Genomic DNA, 18,599 nt, shown 5'->3' with positions numbered 1-18,599 from the left:
AGAAATGTTTGTACCAACCCCACTGCTATTTTTACAAAACAATGTTTCCGCTGCATTGACAGTAGCAAAACTATTTGTTCAAGTCAAACTGTCAGTACAAAGCTCCAATTCTTTAGAAAATGAGAATGAGGATCCTGCTGGGAGAAAAGCAACCCTGTAGCTCTGCTTGTTCTAATTATCTTAATTAGAATTTTTACACTATAACGTTTAAAGACATCTAACATGGAATTATAAATGAGTAATCAACTGAAATAATGGATTCACTTTAATAAAGCCATTCAGGTTTCTGATTGCTGCACTATAATTTAATCCCTGGATAAACATTACTTATCTAAGTTTGGCCTCCTGATAACGTATTCACAGGGTGCTTTTGCAGGCTTATGACTTCACCTGCCTGTTTGGACACCAGAAGAGTCATCATTTACCTTCTTCATGTTGCCCCCCAGTTTGGGGTATGGTGGTTTGTTTACTCTGTTCCAATCAACAGGGACTTTAATCTTTTCGTAGAGCTGGAAGATGACCAGGGCATCTGATAAGTCACTGAACAAAAACAAACACAAAAGAATTCTCAGAGAGCCACCATTTACTAAGGGCCTGCAGTGGGCCAGGCACCTCCTCATATATTAGCTCAAGGAACATTCACAACAACCTGGCAAAATTGGTATTAGTAACTGCATCTTTAGAGGTGAAGAAACTCTGACTCAGAGAAACTGAGGGAACTTCCTTAAGGTCTCCCCAGGTGTGACTACCTGTGCCCCTTCAGCCAAAACACACTGCCTCCAGGAAAAGAAATATGGCTCTGATAAATGGCATAGGAGACAACCACAAACTTACCATTTATTGTTTTGCCTTTTTGTGAGTAGACCATAGGCTCACAACTTGTAGCACATTTTGTTTTTCAGTAACCTTTTGCTGAGGTTATGATTTTGTACCGCACACATGGTAATGCTGGTGTATGGTAGTGAGTTTTTCAGCTGAATACCCACCATCTGAAGCTCAATTTGGCCCTATTCTCCTTCTCATCAAGGCACACACATTTTGTGAAGAGAATAGCACACCATAGTGATATATGAAATCTTGGAGATCTTTCAAGGTCTCAGTGTCTCACATTAAGGATAAGTCCCCAAATATCCTTACCTGTACAAATGATTGACTCGAGGGTTAACGCCCAAGGAGTTCATCCAGTTCCTAAATGTCCGCTCTTCTCTTGTCTCACCTAAATTAATGAACATTGGTTAGCTTTCAGGCCCCTAGAAGATATGCCTTTTTTATGATCAAACTTTAACTAAAGAGGCTGTAAAAAACCCTGAAGGTAGAATGAGAAAAGTAAATTAAATGAACCCTAATGGATTCAGATGAGGGTTGCTATTCTGTGTTAATTTTTTTTTCCATTTCAATTCAACAAGTAATTATATTAGCAATGTGCAAGATCCTGTGTGCGGAAACCGTTCATAGCTGGCCCTCAAAGGCTTACATTCTTTCTGGAAAAACAAGACTTTTAGGCATCAAAGAGAGATCATGTAAGCTAGAGGGCTAACACATAAGGCAGATGTATTTGCTATTTGAGTTTAGACAGGGGAGAGAATAGTGTGGGCTAAATTTGGAGCGAGTGGAATTTCAGCTTCACTTTATAAATTAATATTAATAAAAGTAAAATATGGACAGTAAAAAGGAAAGAGGAGAGGATTTGAAGGGATAATAAGAGATGAGAGTAGGAGAGAGCATAAATATGAACACAGAGAGCGATAGGAAAGGTTTGTATTAAAACATTAGGCGCTGGTTTTTCAGGAATCTCTGTTGTACAGTACAGCAGATAAGGCTGTCTAGTGGCTGGAACCAGAATCGGGGATCTTTGAATGCAAGGTAGCAGATCTTGGATGATATATTAGACAATGTCGGTCATTATGGGTTCTTTTTCTATTACTATAATAAATTCTTGAGCAATGAAAGCAGTACTGCGATGTGCCTGGCAGCAGTGTGCAGAATTACTGGAAGGCAATATGCATGTAAATTAAACATGCAGAGGAGATAGTGTTTGACACTAGCACACGGGCACATTCAAGTGCTTGATGAATGGAGGAATAGGCCCCTAAGACCTATTGAAATAGTTGGTGTATGATTTAATAAGAGTTCAGAAGAGCAGAAAGGAAAAATAACAATTTAAAAGCCATTCTGCAGGAAGAATTATTAGTATTTGTTGATTCAACAGATTTAGGGGTGAAAGAGAGGAAGATATCAAAGTGGAACCCAAGGTCTTAGTTTTGGTGACTGAAGAAAAAAAAAAAGTGGTATGATTAATGGAAATGGAGTATTTCTAAAGGAGAGTGGATGGGACGGGGGGTAGAGCAGAAAGACAATTGGGGAAGGAGAAATGATCAATTCTGTTGCATATATGCTGAATTTCAAGTAACAGTAAAGGACCCAAAGGGGATCTTCTAGAGGCAGCTGGAAATGGGTGATTAGAAGACTTTATATATATATTTGGTAGGCAACAAAATGCATGGATCCCTGACCACGATTTATCAAATGATACAAATGCAGCACTGTTGGAACACGGATTGATTTTGTATTTCTAGCTAGAGTAAAGCATTGCAGAAAAGGATCAACCAATACTTTAAATCTGGATTTCCTTGCTTTGAGGATATTCATTTAATATTAAGTTTGTCTTGATTTTTCTATCTTCTATCTATATAGATTTTTCTATCTATATTGGGACTAATTCATGATTAAAAAAAAAAAAGTAAACATCTCTGGCACTTTTACCTGTTAGAACCTGACTAAAGCTATATGCTTTTTGTCCAATCTTAGGGCGTTAACCCCCCAAACACAACTGTCAGGGATTCTGCCTCAAAATATGATTGTGTGCCCCCCACAATCCAAATCAAAGAAACAAAACAAAAACCTCAGTAAGCACTTCTTAGCGTAAGTTAAATATAATTTTTAGATGATAAGTGGCTGCAATTTCTTGCCTCTAGGAATTAACATTCAGTCCATTAAGTACATAAATTAGGTTTTTGGAACTCAGGATTTATTTCATCCAATAATTAAATGCATTGTCTTGCCTAAAACATTTAATTCTGATAATGGATGACGCCTATGTATAATGGATGTGATATAATGGTATGTGATTATTCCTGCTTGGCTGTAATTGACTTGATTAATCTATTTATTCTCTTTGTTATGTATCAGAGAATTGATGACCTGTTTGCAAATCTTCCCCAACGTGTAAGGGGTTTATATTTGCTTAGGAGGTGATTTCGAATTGCCTTTGAATTAAAATTGTGAATGCTTTTCTAAACTCTTAAGCAACTGGTTTCCAGTTACCTTCAAGAGCCCCCCAGTCGATGTCCTGGTTCTCTGGTTTGTGCAGGGCAGGGTATCTGTTAAAGAGGTTGGCAATGAACGCCAAGTTCAACTTGGGGTTCCCTCGAACAACATCTGTGGCTGTGACAAACTGCCGGCAGCCCAGCCTCTCCGCCTGCTGCAACATGCATTCTGCCCTCTGGATGTCATCCTTCTCCTGCAACAGAAAAGGACGTCTCAAGAGTGGATCAAGCCTCTCCAGGCACCAAGTAGACATGATAACATGAAAAAGAAATGGGAATCTTACTGAAACCCTTAGTGTTTAACCTCAGAGAGACACTTAATAATAGCATATTATTACTTAAGTTCTCTTGAACCAAAATTGAAAAGTCACAGGTAAAAGGAATCTCATAAATTAAGTAATTGAATCTTCTCACTCTAACAGAACCATTTCAGATGAATGGCTGGTTATCCTGTTTTTAAAGAGTTGCAACAGATTCTATGATCTTACCTTTTTAGTTGATCTGAATTATTTTCAATGATTAAGCTTCCTTTTTATTATTCACTTGCACAGATTTCATGAGATTTTGTCTACCAAAAATGTATATTTATTAAGTCATAAATTACATTCCTACTTTCACTTCATCAAAAATATTTACACGTGTCAATAAGAACTTCTGATTAGTATAACCACTTTTCCCACACTGAGCTGGTGTACTTGCAACTCAAACAAATTAAACATGGTAGTTAAGCTACAGTGTCATTGATAAATATATAATATGAATTTGGCTTTTGTAGACACCAGATTGAGAACAACTCACTTAACATCTTAAAAGTCTATTCCAATAGTTCTAGAGACTCTCTAGTCATCTGTAAGCAGACTCTTATTAGAAGACTAAAGTTTTCTTGAAATATGGTCCACTATCCTTAAAGCTCTTAATTTGTCAATGAAACCACCAGTTTTCAGAAAACAGAACTTTAAATTGGAATTATTTCTTAATATGATGCTTTACTAGATAACACTATACATTATACATTTGGTGAGCTTTACTTCTCATTCAGGAATGAGTTTAACACTAATTCATTGGATTTAACTCTAATCATATTAAATGAGGCACAAAAATGGGTAAGACGATTTCTCAAGATCAATATTAAAGTGGTAGCAAAACTGAAGTTTTAACACTTGGACCCATTTTATGTCCACTGTTTTGAAGAGCCCTCAAACCAGATGCTTCTAAGAACTCACACAATCCTGCCCAGTCCTTTTCTCCCATTACCCTCAATGGTGTAGTGAGCAGGGTTGCGACTGAGTGAATTTTGGTGCCATCCTGGGTTTAAATCCTTTCTATGCCATGTACTGGCTCTGTGGCCAGGAGATGATTATTAACTTCTCTGACCTTCAGTTTTCTCAACTATAAAACAGTTATTAACACTTACCTTAGTGATGTTTGCAAGGATTAGAGGCAGTGTATGCAATGTGCCTAGCATAGTACCTGCCATATAGGAGGAACTCAGCAAGCGGGGTGTAGTCTTATTTTTATTAGTAGAGGAAAAGGACCCCAGCCTTGGATTAAATAACTTCCAATAATCTGTCTTATGATCTTGGACATATTAATTAACCGGAGTTTCAGTGTTTATATTGCTAAAGTAAGCATTTATTTATTTGTATAAATATCCCATCTATTTCCAGAAATAATGTTCCAGAAATAATATTTCATTCTAAAAATGAAATAATAATACTTCTTGGTATTGTAGAGCCTATTAAATGATGGCACATATACAGAAGTGCCTCAGCTGGTATATGGCATTTAATTAGTATTAGTTTTATTCTTTCCTTAATATTTATTTCCAGATTCAATTTCCCACAATTATTATCCAAAACTATTAACAGTTTTTAACAGTTTTAACAGGGTTTTAAGCAGAGATGTCCACTCATGGAACTCCAGAGTCAGGGTCATGCAGGACAATGGAACTGCCAACGTGGCCTTACCCTTAGTCCTGACATGTCAATAACAACAGCAGGAATACCTTCTTCATCTCCCTTTGGAGCCACCTGTTCAAGCAGGTGGTAATAAGCCTTTGAATCCTGCGAGAAATTAAGAAATCACAATTTCAAAACAGCATAGCTAATTACATACTTAGCATGACAATAATTTCCCAAAAGCAAATATATTCCATTTCCTATTCGACTATCATTCAAGAATGCAACTTAATTAACAAAGCTGGAAACATTCACTAATTTGAATTTTCTATTTGTTTACGAATTATATTTGTCTTTCTTTTTAAAAAGAGTATAACTATTAAAAATATAGGACATACACAAAAGGCAACCCAAAGAAGTAAAGACTATTCTGGTGTCCTTAGAGGAGAAAAACAATTTATTTACACGTATTAAATTGTACACAGGAAAATATATATACCTTTATATTGCTGTAGAAGTCAGTCAGCTAAGGTTTAATTAAAAAAAAGTGACAGAAAAAGGAAACAGAAGTTTAAAGCAGAGTTTTAAAATACATTTAAATGGACAATCAGCAAAAGAAAAAGATTTCAAAGACAGAAGGTTGAAGCATTAACAGTCTTTATGTAAAAGAAGAGATATTAAGATGACAAGCACATTTAACGTTTATCAAGAAGCTAGAAAAAATGGCTAAATTTAGTTATAGCAGACTGGACATAGATACTGAATTCTCATGTTTTCTTAGATCCTGGAAATATGCTTATTGACAAAAAGAATTCTCAGAATCGTAGTCTTAAAATTATAAATGTATTTTCATCCAATGAAAGCATATAGATTTTCAGACAATTTATTTAAACCATTTAAAGAGATCTTAATTTCTGTTAAAAACTGAAAAATCAGCTGCTGCTGTTTTGTTTTGCTTGTTAACTGAGTAGGCACTGGGGAAAGCAGAGGTATGCTCACCACCTGTGACATTAGACAGATGGAAAGAGAGAACGCCAGCCATTGATGTTGCACCTGGTGAAACCGATTTTCATCTCTTTTCTTGCTACCCTCCCCTTCTCTTACTTTTCACTGTAGTTGTTTTGAAGTCTGTGAAAGTTCCATGCAGGTGTTAGGCACAAATAAAATTTGCCTACCACAGGTTACAACTGTTGAGCTTTGCTAAGATTCACTTCATTTCACCTGACCCTAAGAAACGCTTTTCACTCACTCTAGTAGGGCCTTCTCCCCACCTTTGCCGACTTTGTGTGACTTAAGGGTGTCTCCCAAAGTTGCCGGCTGCTGAGACAGACATGTCACAGCTCTGACCTTGGGCGGGATGTAGGTGCTCCCTGAGGACAGGCACAACCACCGTGTAAGCCCTCAGCTGGCCAGCTCCCATCTCATACAGATACTGCCCAAGTCCAAAAGGGTTATTATTCTAAAGAACACAACCTTTCAGTGATGGAAAATCAGGTAAATTTATGGCTTAGATCAAGCAGCCTAATGTTGGCTGAGAAGCTTGAAAGTTTCGGCTGAAACAATTGCAGAGCTTAACTATTGAGCACAAAAGGAGATAACGCTGTCCAGCTCTTGCTAAATCTGGTTGCTTGGTGGTGCCAAAGACTGTTAATAACTAATTCAAGTTGTGTAATTAGAAAAATGAATTTGATATTATTAGCTTAGGAATGGGCGACTTTCCACCTAGAAGCTTCACTCTAACCAGCACCGTGCCTGGCAGACCCTTAATTCTAAAAGCCATTGAGTCCACAGCAGGGGGAAGCTGTCACTCAAAGAATTATAAGCTTGGGTTTGACTCTTGGTGAGTCATATGACCTTTCCTCTGACTCTTTCTCTTTGGAGAGAATTTCTTTAACTTTTGAGAAAGTGGAGACTGAATTGTTTTTCTCATGCTGCATCCCAGCATCTCACACTACTTACTACTAGGAACTGCCTTCTGACATTCCTTCCTGCTCCTTAAATTCTATTTTGGTCCATCTGTCATCAGTGCCAACAGCTGTTTCCTTTAACCCTGTCATGGAACTTTTCACAAACTTCAAGACCACAGTGCATGCTTCCCTCAGCCTTTCCCCTTCTGGATCTCTGTTGTAGGACTGATGGTGTCTTCTACATGATCTGGGTAAATTCTCATTGCAGAAGGTTTCTAGAATCATAATCTTTTAAAAATCACTCTGGTTTCTACAAATGAAAAACTCAAGAAATTCACGAGTTGTTCTCAAGAGGCAGTATACTATGGTGGTCGAGTACGCAGACCATGGAGGACAACAGCTGGATTTGAATCCTAACCCCATTCCCCAGCTACGTGAACTTGAACAAGTTGCTTAAATTCTCTTTACCCCAGTTTCCTTATCTGTAAAATGAGAAAATAATAATCCTTATCTCACAGGTTTGTTGGGAGGATTAAATGAGTCAATACATACATAAAGCAGTTAGAACCATGCCCGGCATGCATAGACACTGTGTTTGCTATTATTAGTATAATTACAAGAGTAATTCTTATTTAATTTTTTTTAAAGAATCGCCATCTGATGCTCCCATTGATAAAATTAGAAAGACAGTCCTGCACATACTCTCTTGAAAAGCAGTCTTCTCTCTTGCCCTTCCTCTAGCTCACCCTCGTCCCTCTACTTCCTGATACTGAAACACTAAGGGAGCCCCATCTCCCTTATTTTTTTTTTGTTTTTTTTTTTTTTGAAGGCAGATATAATCCAGGGTAGATTTATTATATATTCATTGTTATTACATTCACACTTTTCTTCTGATTTTATTTTATTTTATTTATTTTTTTATTTATTTTTTTAAATTTTTTGTTTATTGCAGTAACATTGGTTTATAACATTGTAAAAATTTCAGGTGTACATCATTGTACTTCTATTTCTGCATAGATCACATCATGTTCACCACCAAAATACTAAGAAAGTGAAAGGGATAATTCGGCCCATCTCCCTTTGATGCTGCCGTCGCTAGGACTCGGGACAGATCTGCATGTGGCCCAGAGCTAGAGCTGCACATGGACAATTGAGAAGAGCAAGTGACTCCAAAACAGCACAAGCCACTCTCTAACTAACCCCAGAGCCTCTGAAGTGACGTGGCCCGGAGTCTCTGTCTTTTCTCCATTAACGCCCAAATTCTTCTTCACTTGGCGTTCAAACTACACTCCTCCTACCTTGATGTCGGTACTGAAGTTGCCAATTTTGTTGCAGCCTGCGTTTTCCAGGTGGTAATTAGCCCATCTCAGCAGGAGCTCCTCAGGGGAGAGTTTCATCAAATCCTCCAGGCTCTCCCCTTCTCTCAAAAGAGCAATCAGAGCTAAAGAAGCACAAAAGCAGAAGAAGAATTAATACGGGGATATTTGGGGGGATTCGTTACAACTTGCGTTGAGCTCTGCTGGGAAGCCAAAGATAGCAACGTTGTCTCTTTGGGGTAAAGGTACTTACAGCCTTTCCAATGGAATAAACCCTTTATTATTATTCCCTAAAGAGAGGTGTAAGGTATTGTGAGCTTATTTATTACCCCCTTTTTTCTGATGGGGAAGACAAGGCACCAATGAATCTCAGTGCTATGCCTAAGAATACCACGGCAGAGCCACAGAAATAACCAAGACTAGTGGCTCAGAAAGCTCTGCTGGGACTGTCAGACCACGTTTCATGATAGGACAACATTTTTGTTTTTAAGAGATCGATTTTGTAGTAATGACAATGTCCTCTTGTCTAATCCCATAGGTGTTTTATATTTCAAATGCTTACCTGCATAATTATAGCATCTCAAGAAGTATAATCAACTCTTTCCTCTCTGTTTCCCAGACGAATAAATATTTTTTGCTCAGCTAGAAGGTTTCAATTTAGCTGAAGTCATTATTTGCAAATCAATATTCTTTCTTGTGGGTTCTAAGTTCCCTATTTGGTTTTTTTTCTTCTTGATATTATGTTTAATATATTGGTTTTAAAATGGTACCCCAGGATTCTTCAGTGGTTCTTGTGATTTGGACATATAAACAAAAAGTGTATATAACTAAGGTGAGAATTTGGTTTCAGATTTCATGTTGGTAGTATCTGTACTGGAAAACTAAAAGGTAACATGTTTTGTACGATATTTATCAAGGTCTACTACTTCGTCTAAAAGACGGGGCTGTAATTGTTTCAATGCAGAGGGGATGCTGAGAGCAGACAGAATAAGATTGACAGCTACAACATCTAGTTGAGAACTCTGAAACTGTAAATGTAACTTTCTATAGTCTTGATAAGAAATAGACCAAGTTTCTCCTAACCTGGTGCTAACACTGCAGTATATGGATGTGAATTGCTCCGTAAAATGCAAGTTTAAAATAGTCTAACTTCTTATAAAGTGTTGGAAGGCAAAGAGATCTCAGAAAAGCTCTTGAGGTTGGAGTGTCAGACAGCTAGACCGAGCTACAGGTTCTAAACAAGCACTATTATTAGTCTGTGGTCTTAAAAAGCTTTTGCTCTGTCATTTTAACAAGTCTGGTCAGTGTGGGTAGAATCTATTACATTAATACAATGGATTCAATAGGACTATAGTTTTCAAAAATTGAGGATTCTGAGTTTGACAATTCCTGACATCTTCCTCCTACAGCCCCCAACACACGCATCAGTAAACAGCCATGCTGTGAATAACGTTTGCTGCTTTGCTCCTACCTTCATTCCTGCTGAGCTCGATATCGGCAAACAACCCAATCTTGATGACTTGCCACAAAAGTCCCAGGACCAGGTAAGGCTTCCCCTCCTTTAAGTCCTCAGCCCCGATGTTAACCACGTGGCAGCCGATGGCTGAGGCAGAGTTCAGAGCCAGGTTCAAATTTTCCTAAAGGAGAAAAAGTAAGCGTTTGTTTTTGGCTTTGCAGATGCAGAACGATGATTACTGACCTGTAGCAGCAACCATGATTTGCTTCTGGAAAGTTCACAGGTCTGGAGGCGTGGTCTTCACTAGATTTTAACATTGAGAAAAAGCCGTGACTAACAACTTGGAAGAGAAAATCCGGTAACCCAGACACTTGGCTTATGCAGTGTCTATTCAGTCAAACCAGAACCTGGAGATGAAGGCCCATCCTGGTCAGATGAAACTAATGAGTCATATTTTTTCATACTGCTCTGTGATGGAGCCGCCACACTTAACATCTCCATCAGCCAGGAGTAAAGGGGCACCTTTGAGGGTAGTCTTTGTCTTATCACTGGCTATCATTAATAATACAATTGTTGATGTGAATCAGGGTCATAAAAGAGAGTAACAAAATAGCTTTTGACTTTCAGATTGAGTATTAGGGGAATGAAAAAGATATAAATCAAATTCCTAGAAAAGATAGTGTGGTTTTCATTAGGACAATTTATTGAGTATCCATAATATCTAGGGACCTTGAGTACCCACCCATGTACACACTCACATACATGCCCACACACACAAGCACACATGTACAGATCATATGTTCTCATGACTAACAACAATGTATGTAATGTAACTCTTGCACAGTTGGAATAGCATCAATCAAATTTTCAGTCTAGAGTCTATATACTGTTCTTGGGTCCACAAAGGAGGAGATATCAAAGATGTATAGAAGTTGTTTTTATGGCAAATTAAAAACAAAACAAAGGCCCAGTGAATTGGGAAGGGGACTATCAGAAGAAAAGTGGGTTTTTGCCCTAGTGTAGAGCTCAAATGATGAGTGAAAAATATCATTTCTACTTATGGCCAAGATTAAAATTTAACATCAAGATTAAAATTTAACATTAAGTGCATTCATTTACATTTAATCATTGTTCTCACTTTGGTTACCACTTCCGTTTTCTAAGTACACAGGGTTGCTTAAATCCAAACAAGACGTAACATATTGTTCATGATTTAAAAAGCGAGACATTATTTCTGAGCAAAAAGATTACAATAATGCCAAAATACTGGAACATAACAGAAAGACAGCTTACTTACTACTGGCTACTGTCCCAGTTAATCAACAAATTGAAGGCATAAAAGCAAGTTATATTTATCACACTGCTGGCTGTGGCCAACACCACTGTGAAGCTGGCCGGAGCACTTCCCGTTTTTCACCCCCTCACTTCTTAGAAAGGCTAATCTTTTCAGATAAAATGCTGTATATTTGGCATCAGCTCAAAGATAAATTGCTAGGGAAAGTTTGAGTTAAAACTTTAGCCAATGTGAATTTTATTCATAAGCGGCCATAACAAAGAATACCCCAACTACGAACACCCCACTAACCTTCTCCCCTCCTCCACTATATTAATAAAAGACAAAACAGAAATGTGTCCCTGTATCCCCACTTGTCATGACAAATCACCAGCCCAAAGCCTGGGTATTGGGAATAATGTCTGAGCACCTGAAAAAGGCTGACTCTGCAGTTTGGTGCTCATTCCTTCTAAGCACAATCCTATATTAAGGTAACAGAGGAAGGACATACCTGAATGGTGAAAGGCGTGAGCTTCTTTTTGTTGATCGTTCTTTCATCAATTGTGTCTGGCACTGATAAGTTGATCATTTTACTGAAAGAGAAACAATTCAAGAAAGCAGGCTTCTGAATACCAGAGCCTAGTAACATTGAATTCTAGCAATGCCCTATGCAAACAAGATGGCAACATAATCTGTGCCACCCAGGGTTCAGATATAAAATCAGTTATGCACTTTTGATGAGATTCAAACTATGTGTGGGAAAGGTTAATGTTCCTGAAGTCATACTAATACATTGAGGCAGAAAATAAGGACCCCACTTCATTCACTCACCTAAAAAGCTGCAAAATTATTCTGGTTTCCTTAGCATATTAGGAAATTCTGGGTGAAGAGCCAAAGCAAATCCTCCACGAGTACTTTACTTTCTCAGCCATGAAAATGGTCTCCACTATATAAAAGACTATTTACACACTTCTGAGATTATATAATGTGTACATTTCTATTTGACACCTGGTCAAACTCTATATCTTTAACTAGCTGTATGATAAAATGTTTTATATTCTCCTGTGTTCCTTATCAGATCAGAACTTTAGAAATTTCGCCCACCTAAGTATTTAAGACATTGATCAGACATCCAAAATAAGCAGTCATTATTTATGAAAAACTGACTTTATCCTGTTAGCATTGTTTTAACTTTCAATGGGGCATAACAAATAAATTTCCTTAGGTCACCTCCATCTTATTTTAAAAAGGAAAGTTGGAAAAAAATCCAAAGGAACAACAACAAAATCAAAGAACAGTAAACTTGACTGTGGTTATTTCTTTTTTTAATGAGAAGAGAAATCAGCATTAACATTTTTTCCTAATAATTTTTAAGCAACTACCTTTTTTTGTGGTTGTTCTTTAAAGATGTATTTCTATAACTTTGTTGTTATATATATTTATACATATATTTATACATATATTTAAATAAAAGGCACTTTATTGCAATATAGGCAAAATGAACTACTAAATCATCATTTGAAAAATAGGAAACTGGAGGTGAACTAGAAGCTCTGGGAAATGGTTGGGGGAGGGATGACTTTAAAATGTTTAAGATATCCCTGCCCTTGAAAAGCTTACAGTCATATCTGAATATGAGAAGTTGCAAAACAGTTCAAAGCAGGACATAATAATGGCTCTCAAAGTATTACCAGCGATATGTGCTTTAAGAATTCAGTGAAGGGAGAGATCACTGGGGTTGGGATAGACCAGAAAATTTCTTAGTAAATGGATTTGTACAGGAGGAGAGGATGGGAAAGGGCATTCTTAAAAAGGAAAATAAAAGGCAAAGCCACGTTGCAAGTTATAAGCAGAGTGTGTACAGGGAAGAGTGAGGATACTTGCCGGTGCATTCACTCATTCATACAGCCATTCAGTCAGTACCGTGGGCTATAGGTACCTGAGTCATGGGGGTCTTGGGAGCTAAAACAGAAGGATACTGAGGGAAGACCATGGGGTGCATTGGGTGCCAACCTAAGGAGTTAGGACTTGATCTCGTAGACTAGGTTTCTTTGTTTGTTTATTTACTTATAGCAGTTGAACCTTTTAAAAATGAAATCTCATGGTGAGCTCTAATAAATTAAATACTAAAAGTAGAATTTCTCTGGTCAGAGCAAAGGAGGAGGGGCTCAAAGTCTTGCCCATCCATCCTTTCCTTCAACTCCTGAGCCCACCTGAGATTGGGCATTTCAAGCCTCCTACTAACACCATGTCTTACAATGGCAGAGAACCTGCTAAAGCAAGAGCCACAGAGGCATTGTCAAAGACACCATCCTGAATTGACCAGCTGCGTTTAGAGCCCTCCCACGGAGGGAACACATTCCTCCTTTTCCAGCTACCCTCAGCATTTGAGTTGTATATTTGTGTCTACCACTCAAACGTCCTTTGCTTAAGGACTTGCATTGGATTGCTTCAGTTATCATGCTGCTATTATCAATTCTGTCTACTCTCATGGTAGGCCATGCTCAGATGAAGCAAAGTGGCACATATTCCAAAAATAATTGCTTTTGACCTTGCATTAGTATATCCCTAGCTATGTTTATGTTTGTCTCTATACTGTGCATCCCTCTCCTCCACCCAAGCAATAATAGTTTTACATTTCTCATTGTAAGTTGCTTTTGAAATTAGTTTGCTGTCCTGGACCTGCCAAGTGAAGTTCCAGAAAACCATTTCAAGTCCAGCTAAGTACCAAAGGAAGTTGCCATAGGATAAACACAATGAATTGTTGGTATTCCAGAAATTTCTAGGGAAACTTTTGGAAAGCAAGAAGGAAGTGTTATGTACCAGAGGACAATGCCATCCCCAACAGCACTGAAGAGATCATTGGTGTTTGGGTCCATCGGGATGACATGCCGACAATCGGGGTCCTTTTCCAGGGCTTTGTTTATCCAGTTGACAAAAGCATACTTCTCTTCCTCTGCAAATAAATAATTAAAATGACTTATTTGCAAAGTGAAGATCTGATATAAACAAAATTATACACATGGATCTTATATTCTCATGCCCAGGAGAAACATCGTGAGGTTATCTGGTCCATTATCCTATCATCTCACATTTATTGACATTTAAAAACATCAAGTGACTTGGGAAATAGGCACAGAATCTCTTTTCACTCCAAGTCATAAAATATACAGCAAGCAGATTTAGAAGCCACATATATGTATATATATATATGCAAAGATACTATATTTAGAAGCAAATATATACATATATATTTTATATACATGTAAATATATAGATAAAATCATAATATATTTTATTTATATAAACAATTTAAATACGAATGTGGTCTAATGGTTACAGGATAAAACTCAGTGTTCTGCCTTTAGCCCAGCTGATGTAAATATGGGATAATCACAGACAATCCTTGCACTATCTCTGAGCTGCTTTATACAATTATAATGAAATTGCTATGAAATGAAATCATTTGTGACGTAATCTTTCTTTTCTATCAGTAAAGCTGCCAGAAATTGATGTTAAAAATTTTAACAAAACCTCAAGTTACGCCTTACAGCTCAGCACCGTGTTTCCCAAACTGGGTGTCATTACAAACAACAGTGTCCCTCAGAAGAATCCTAAATCACAAGAGTTTGAGAAACACTGCACAGCATATCAGTCTTGAAGATTCATAATGCACATTTGCATAGCAAAAAGCTGTGAAAATTTCTGCATTTAAAAATAAAAGGCTAAATTTTGTCTTTTGCAATTACGGATGGTACTTAACCATGAACTCATCTTTAAGATCAACTAACGTTTTGAAGAACTCAGTTTGGGAATTGTTGTATTACTGTACTGTCTGGGCTATTAGAAGTTTCCATTAAGGATGTTAAATGGCAGGCTTCAGAATATATACACAACTTGCTTCCAAATCAATGAAAACACAATTTTTTTTGACCATTCGTCAGGCATTGAGAATACAGGAATTTGGAGGTAGAAGCCTGAGTAGTTAATTTTGTCCACAAGATTTACAAAAGAATTTTGGCAGCCTTGAATGTATTTTTTAAACACTGATGAGATTATTTGGTATTGGATGCCACCAAGAGCTAGACCTGCTGGCCCACTTACTAAACACAGGAAAACAGGCAGTAGTCAATAAACTCTTGTTACTTCTTTCTCTGCACCCCTTAGGTTTGAATACCGAATTTAGAATCTGTAACCCCAGAAGGCATGGATCCTTTCTGTATGGTTCCCTCTCCCTCGACCCTCAACTCTCTCCTCACCCCAACGCTCTCTCCACCTCCGCTTCCCACTCATTAGTAGAGCCTACCTGAATAGGAGTGTTGGGTGCCAACACTAGACTGTTCTGAAGTACCACCAATGGCACAAATCCCTTCCTTCTTATTGATTGCTTTTCTAAAGGTCTTGGCAACATCTGTGCTCTTTAGTCCATGAAAAACCTGCAAAAAATATAATATATCTTTAGAAACTCAATCTATGATCAAGAAAACCACAAAGAAAAGAATACGTAATGTTGAAGCAAGGAGGGTGAGAACGCATTTCTGGATATTTTCCAATTGAAGTTCCAAGTTTCAAATGCATCTCCTCGTATTCTGCATCAGACTCACCTTGATAAACTCATCAAAACTGATCTTCCCATCCTGGTCCAGATCACCTGTAGCCATTAGGTTTTCTGTAATTTCTCTCACTCTATACCCAGGCAGAGGCAAGCAGGCAGCCTTGAACAAGTCATTCAACTCATTGCAGCTGATGTACCCATTGCCATCAGTATCTGTAAGGCAAAAGAGGAGCTGAAGTTTCAGGGCAATTCAGGTAACAGCACAGAGAGAGGTGAGACAAGGCCAAATAGGAGGTAAGTGGGCAGGAGAGGCAATCATTCAGGGATCATGGCCTGACCCTGACCCCATGCAAGACTCAGAATCTCACAAGAGGCCTGTTGCTATTGGAGACGGGCATTAGTATCACTTCCAACATCCAAGAGTCATAACTTCAAAACAGAGGTTCTGGCAACAGAACCTGAAGAGACTTTTATAGAAACAGACGGGAAAATAAAAGATGAGACTTAGGCGCCATTTCCAGGAAAAACTATAGGTGGGAAAGGGTTTATTTTATGTTTTGATAGAGAAAGAGGTAATTTTCTTGAAGTAGATCTTTCAAAAATAAGTTTCCCCAGCTCCTCTAGCCAATACCACTGTATTCCTGTCACTTCTGCTATTTTGCTCATGTTACCATTTCATTGAATCTGCCCTGAAGCTACTCAATAAAGAACAGAACTGTGCAACTTGAGGTATCAGGTCTACTCACCAACTTTGGCAAAAGCCTCTCTGAGCTCCATCATTTCTTCATCGGACACTGATCCTCTGGCCATTTTTTATTGCTGTAGGCAACAGATCTGCAGAGGGGGAGAACAAAAGGAATGACTGTTGTGCATCTTAGTTCTTAAAGTACCACATTTAGACGCAATTCCCATTCATTAAATGAAGAACTATTCCTCTGCATCGCTCATGATTTATAACTATCACTCCAAAATGTAAGAAATAGCCTTTTTCTTAACCCTCCATGTGGTGGTCTCTAAAGATGGCCCTCACCAATTTCTCCCCTCTCTGTGTAAACAGACTGCTCCTTACATCAGGAGATGGAGATTATTCCCCTCCCCTTGAACCTGGGCTGATCCTGTGACTGCTCTGACCATTTACAAGGCAGTAGAAGCCATGTCTGGGACTGGAAACTTCACCTCCTTCCTTTTGAAATGCTCATTCTTGAGATGTTCCCTCTTGGAACCCAATTGCCATGCTGTGAGATGTCCAAGCCACATGAGGAAGCCAATAAAGGAGAGCTGGGTGCTCCGGCTAATAGTCCCTGCTGGGCTCCCAGCTGACAGCCAGCATCAACTGCCAGCCACCCGAGTGGCCATTTCAGATGTCCCAGCCCATCTGAGCGCCTGGGTGGCCACAGTCCCAGGCAACATCACATGGAGTAGAAGAATCGCCTAGCTATACCCAGGCAACCAATAGAATCGAGAGAGATAATAAAATGAGTATTGTTTTACATCACTAAGTTTTGGAGTAGTTTGTTACACAGCAATACGCAACTAAAATGCTTAACTTTTACATAAATTTCTTTTTTAGAGAGGTCATCATGTTTGTATTTAAAATTAATACATTTGGTCAAGCCAACAGATAAATTTTATAATTTCAAACTGAATTATGAAAGTTCTCTAAATATTTAGGGAAGGAGGAAGGGACTCTGACTCTCTAATAATTCATATATGGCAATCTGAGGGACTTTTTAGGTGTTCCCTTCTCAGAAGGGCTAGTCTTGCTGGGAAACCTAACCCTAGCGCTGGTGTTCGTTTCCCCCTCCCTATGCGTTATTGCTACCCTCTAGTGGGTAGAAAGAGAATGAAACAGAAAATGGATTCTATTCTCCAGGCCCCTAGCTAACCCACATCAGCATGTTTCAAATATGAGTTCCATTAAAGCATGCTGGATTTCCTGGTGGGGAGGGGATGGGATATTTCTACATATAATTATATTTTTGGCATTTTAGTGAAATTATCGATTTTTAAAAATATTTTAAATTTGTGACAGGATGTTGTTTTAAATTGATTTCCTTTTCTATATTGTCACATTATTCTATAGTGCTGTACTTGTTTTCAGTGGCAAAAACAATGACACAAAAAAGGGAATGGTTTTAACACTTAAAACTGTAGGCCAAAAATGCATTATACTTAATTTTGCAAATCCACATCCATTATCCACCAACTTACTATCCTGTCATGTACGTACATCAGTAGTTTCAAACGTTTTGTTAACAGAAACTTTAGATGTAAATAAAAGTGAACAAATAAAAACAACTCTGAGAGCCTTTGGTTGAAAAAACCCAAATGTCCCCCTGCCTCCATTATGCCACCTCTCTGTCACCTTATATACCCAAGGGAACTCCAGGGAGCAGGATTTGAAAATAGTGGAATTATATATATTGTCATTATTTCAATTCCTTTTAAAATATATTTTATTATCAATAAAAATTTATTTTACTATTATTTGCCTTATATATCTAAAAAAGTGTTGGTCCATTGGCTTCTCTGAAGGAAGGTAGAAACTGCTGAGGGCGTAATTGTATAAGCAAACACAATTTCATTTACATATCGCAGTAACCCTCAGAGGCAGGTACTGGATATCTGACTTTCTTGCCTTCTCTTCCCTTCTTTCCTTTTTCTGTCTGTCTGTCTGTCTGTCTCTCCTCTCTCCTTTATTTCTTTTCTTTCTTCCTTTTTTTTTTGTGAGGAAGATTAGCCTTGAGCTAACATCTGTTCCCAATCCTCCTCTTTTGCTGAGGAAGATTGGCCTTAGGCTAACATACGTGCCCATCTTCCTCTACTTTATATGGGACGTCACCACAGCATGGCTTGACAAGCGGTGCG

The 18,599-nt window shown here is 38.1% G+C and overlaps 1 protein-coding gene across 1 annotated transcript in view; it reads right to left on the bottom strand.

Annotated features, from left to right (window-relative positions):
* The window catches only part of LCP1 (lymphocyte cytosolic protein 1), a 52,665-nt gene that overhangs the window by 15,635 nt on the left and 18,431 nt on the right, over positions 1-18,599 (bottom strand). The window contains exons 2-12 of the mRNA XM_058548186.1: positions 16,478-16,565; positions 15,781-15,944; positions 15,483-15,612; positions 14,000-14,132; positions 11,688-11,769; positions 9,919-10,084; positions 8,430-8,572; positions 5,294-5,389; positions 3,325-3,520; positions 1,138-1,216; positions 426-540 (exon numbers count right to left, since the gene is read on the bottom strand). Of these exons, the coding sequence (XP_058404169.1) occupies positions 426-540; positions 1,138-1,216; positions 3,325-3,520; positions 5,294-5,389; positions 8,430-8,572; positions 9,919-10,084; positions 11,688-11,769; positions 14,000-14,132; positions 15,483-15,612; positions 15,781-15,944; positions 16,478-16,541 (1,368 nt within the window). The 5' untranslated portion in view covers positions 16,542-16,565. The remainder of the gene's footprint in view (positions 1-425; positions 541-1,137; positions 1,217-3,324; positions 3,521-5,293; positions 5,390-8,429; positions 8,573-9,918; positions 10,085-11,687; positions 11,770-13,999; positions 14,133-15,482; positions 15,613-15,780; positions 15,945-16,477; positions 16,566-18,599) is intronic.

The sequence above is a fragment of the Diceros bicornis genome, chromosome 9 (assembly GCF_020826845.1).
Source record: "Diceros bicornis minor isolate mBicDic1 chromosome 9, mDicBic1.mat.cur, whole genome shotgun sequence".
Lineage (NCBI taxonomy): Eukaryota > Metazoa > Chordata > Mammalia > Perissodactyla > Rhinocerotidae > Diceros > Diceros bicornis.
The sequence above is the reverse complement of the archived record's forward strand: the minus strand, read 5'-3'. Positions and strand labels throughout refer to the sequence as shown.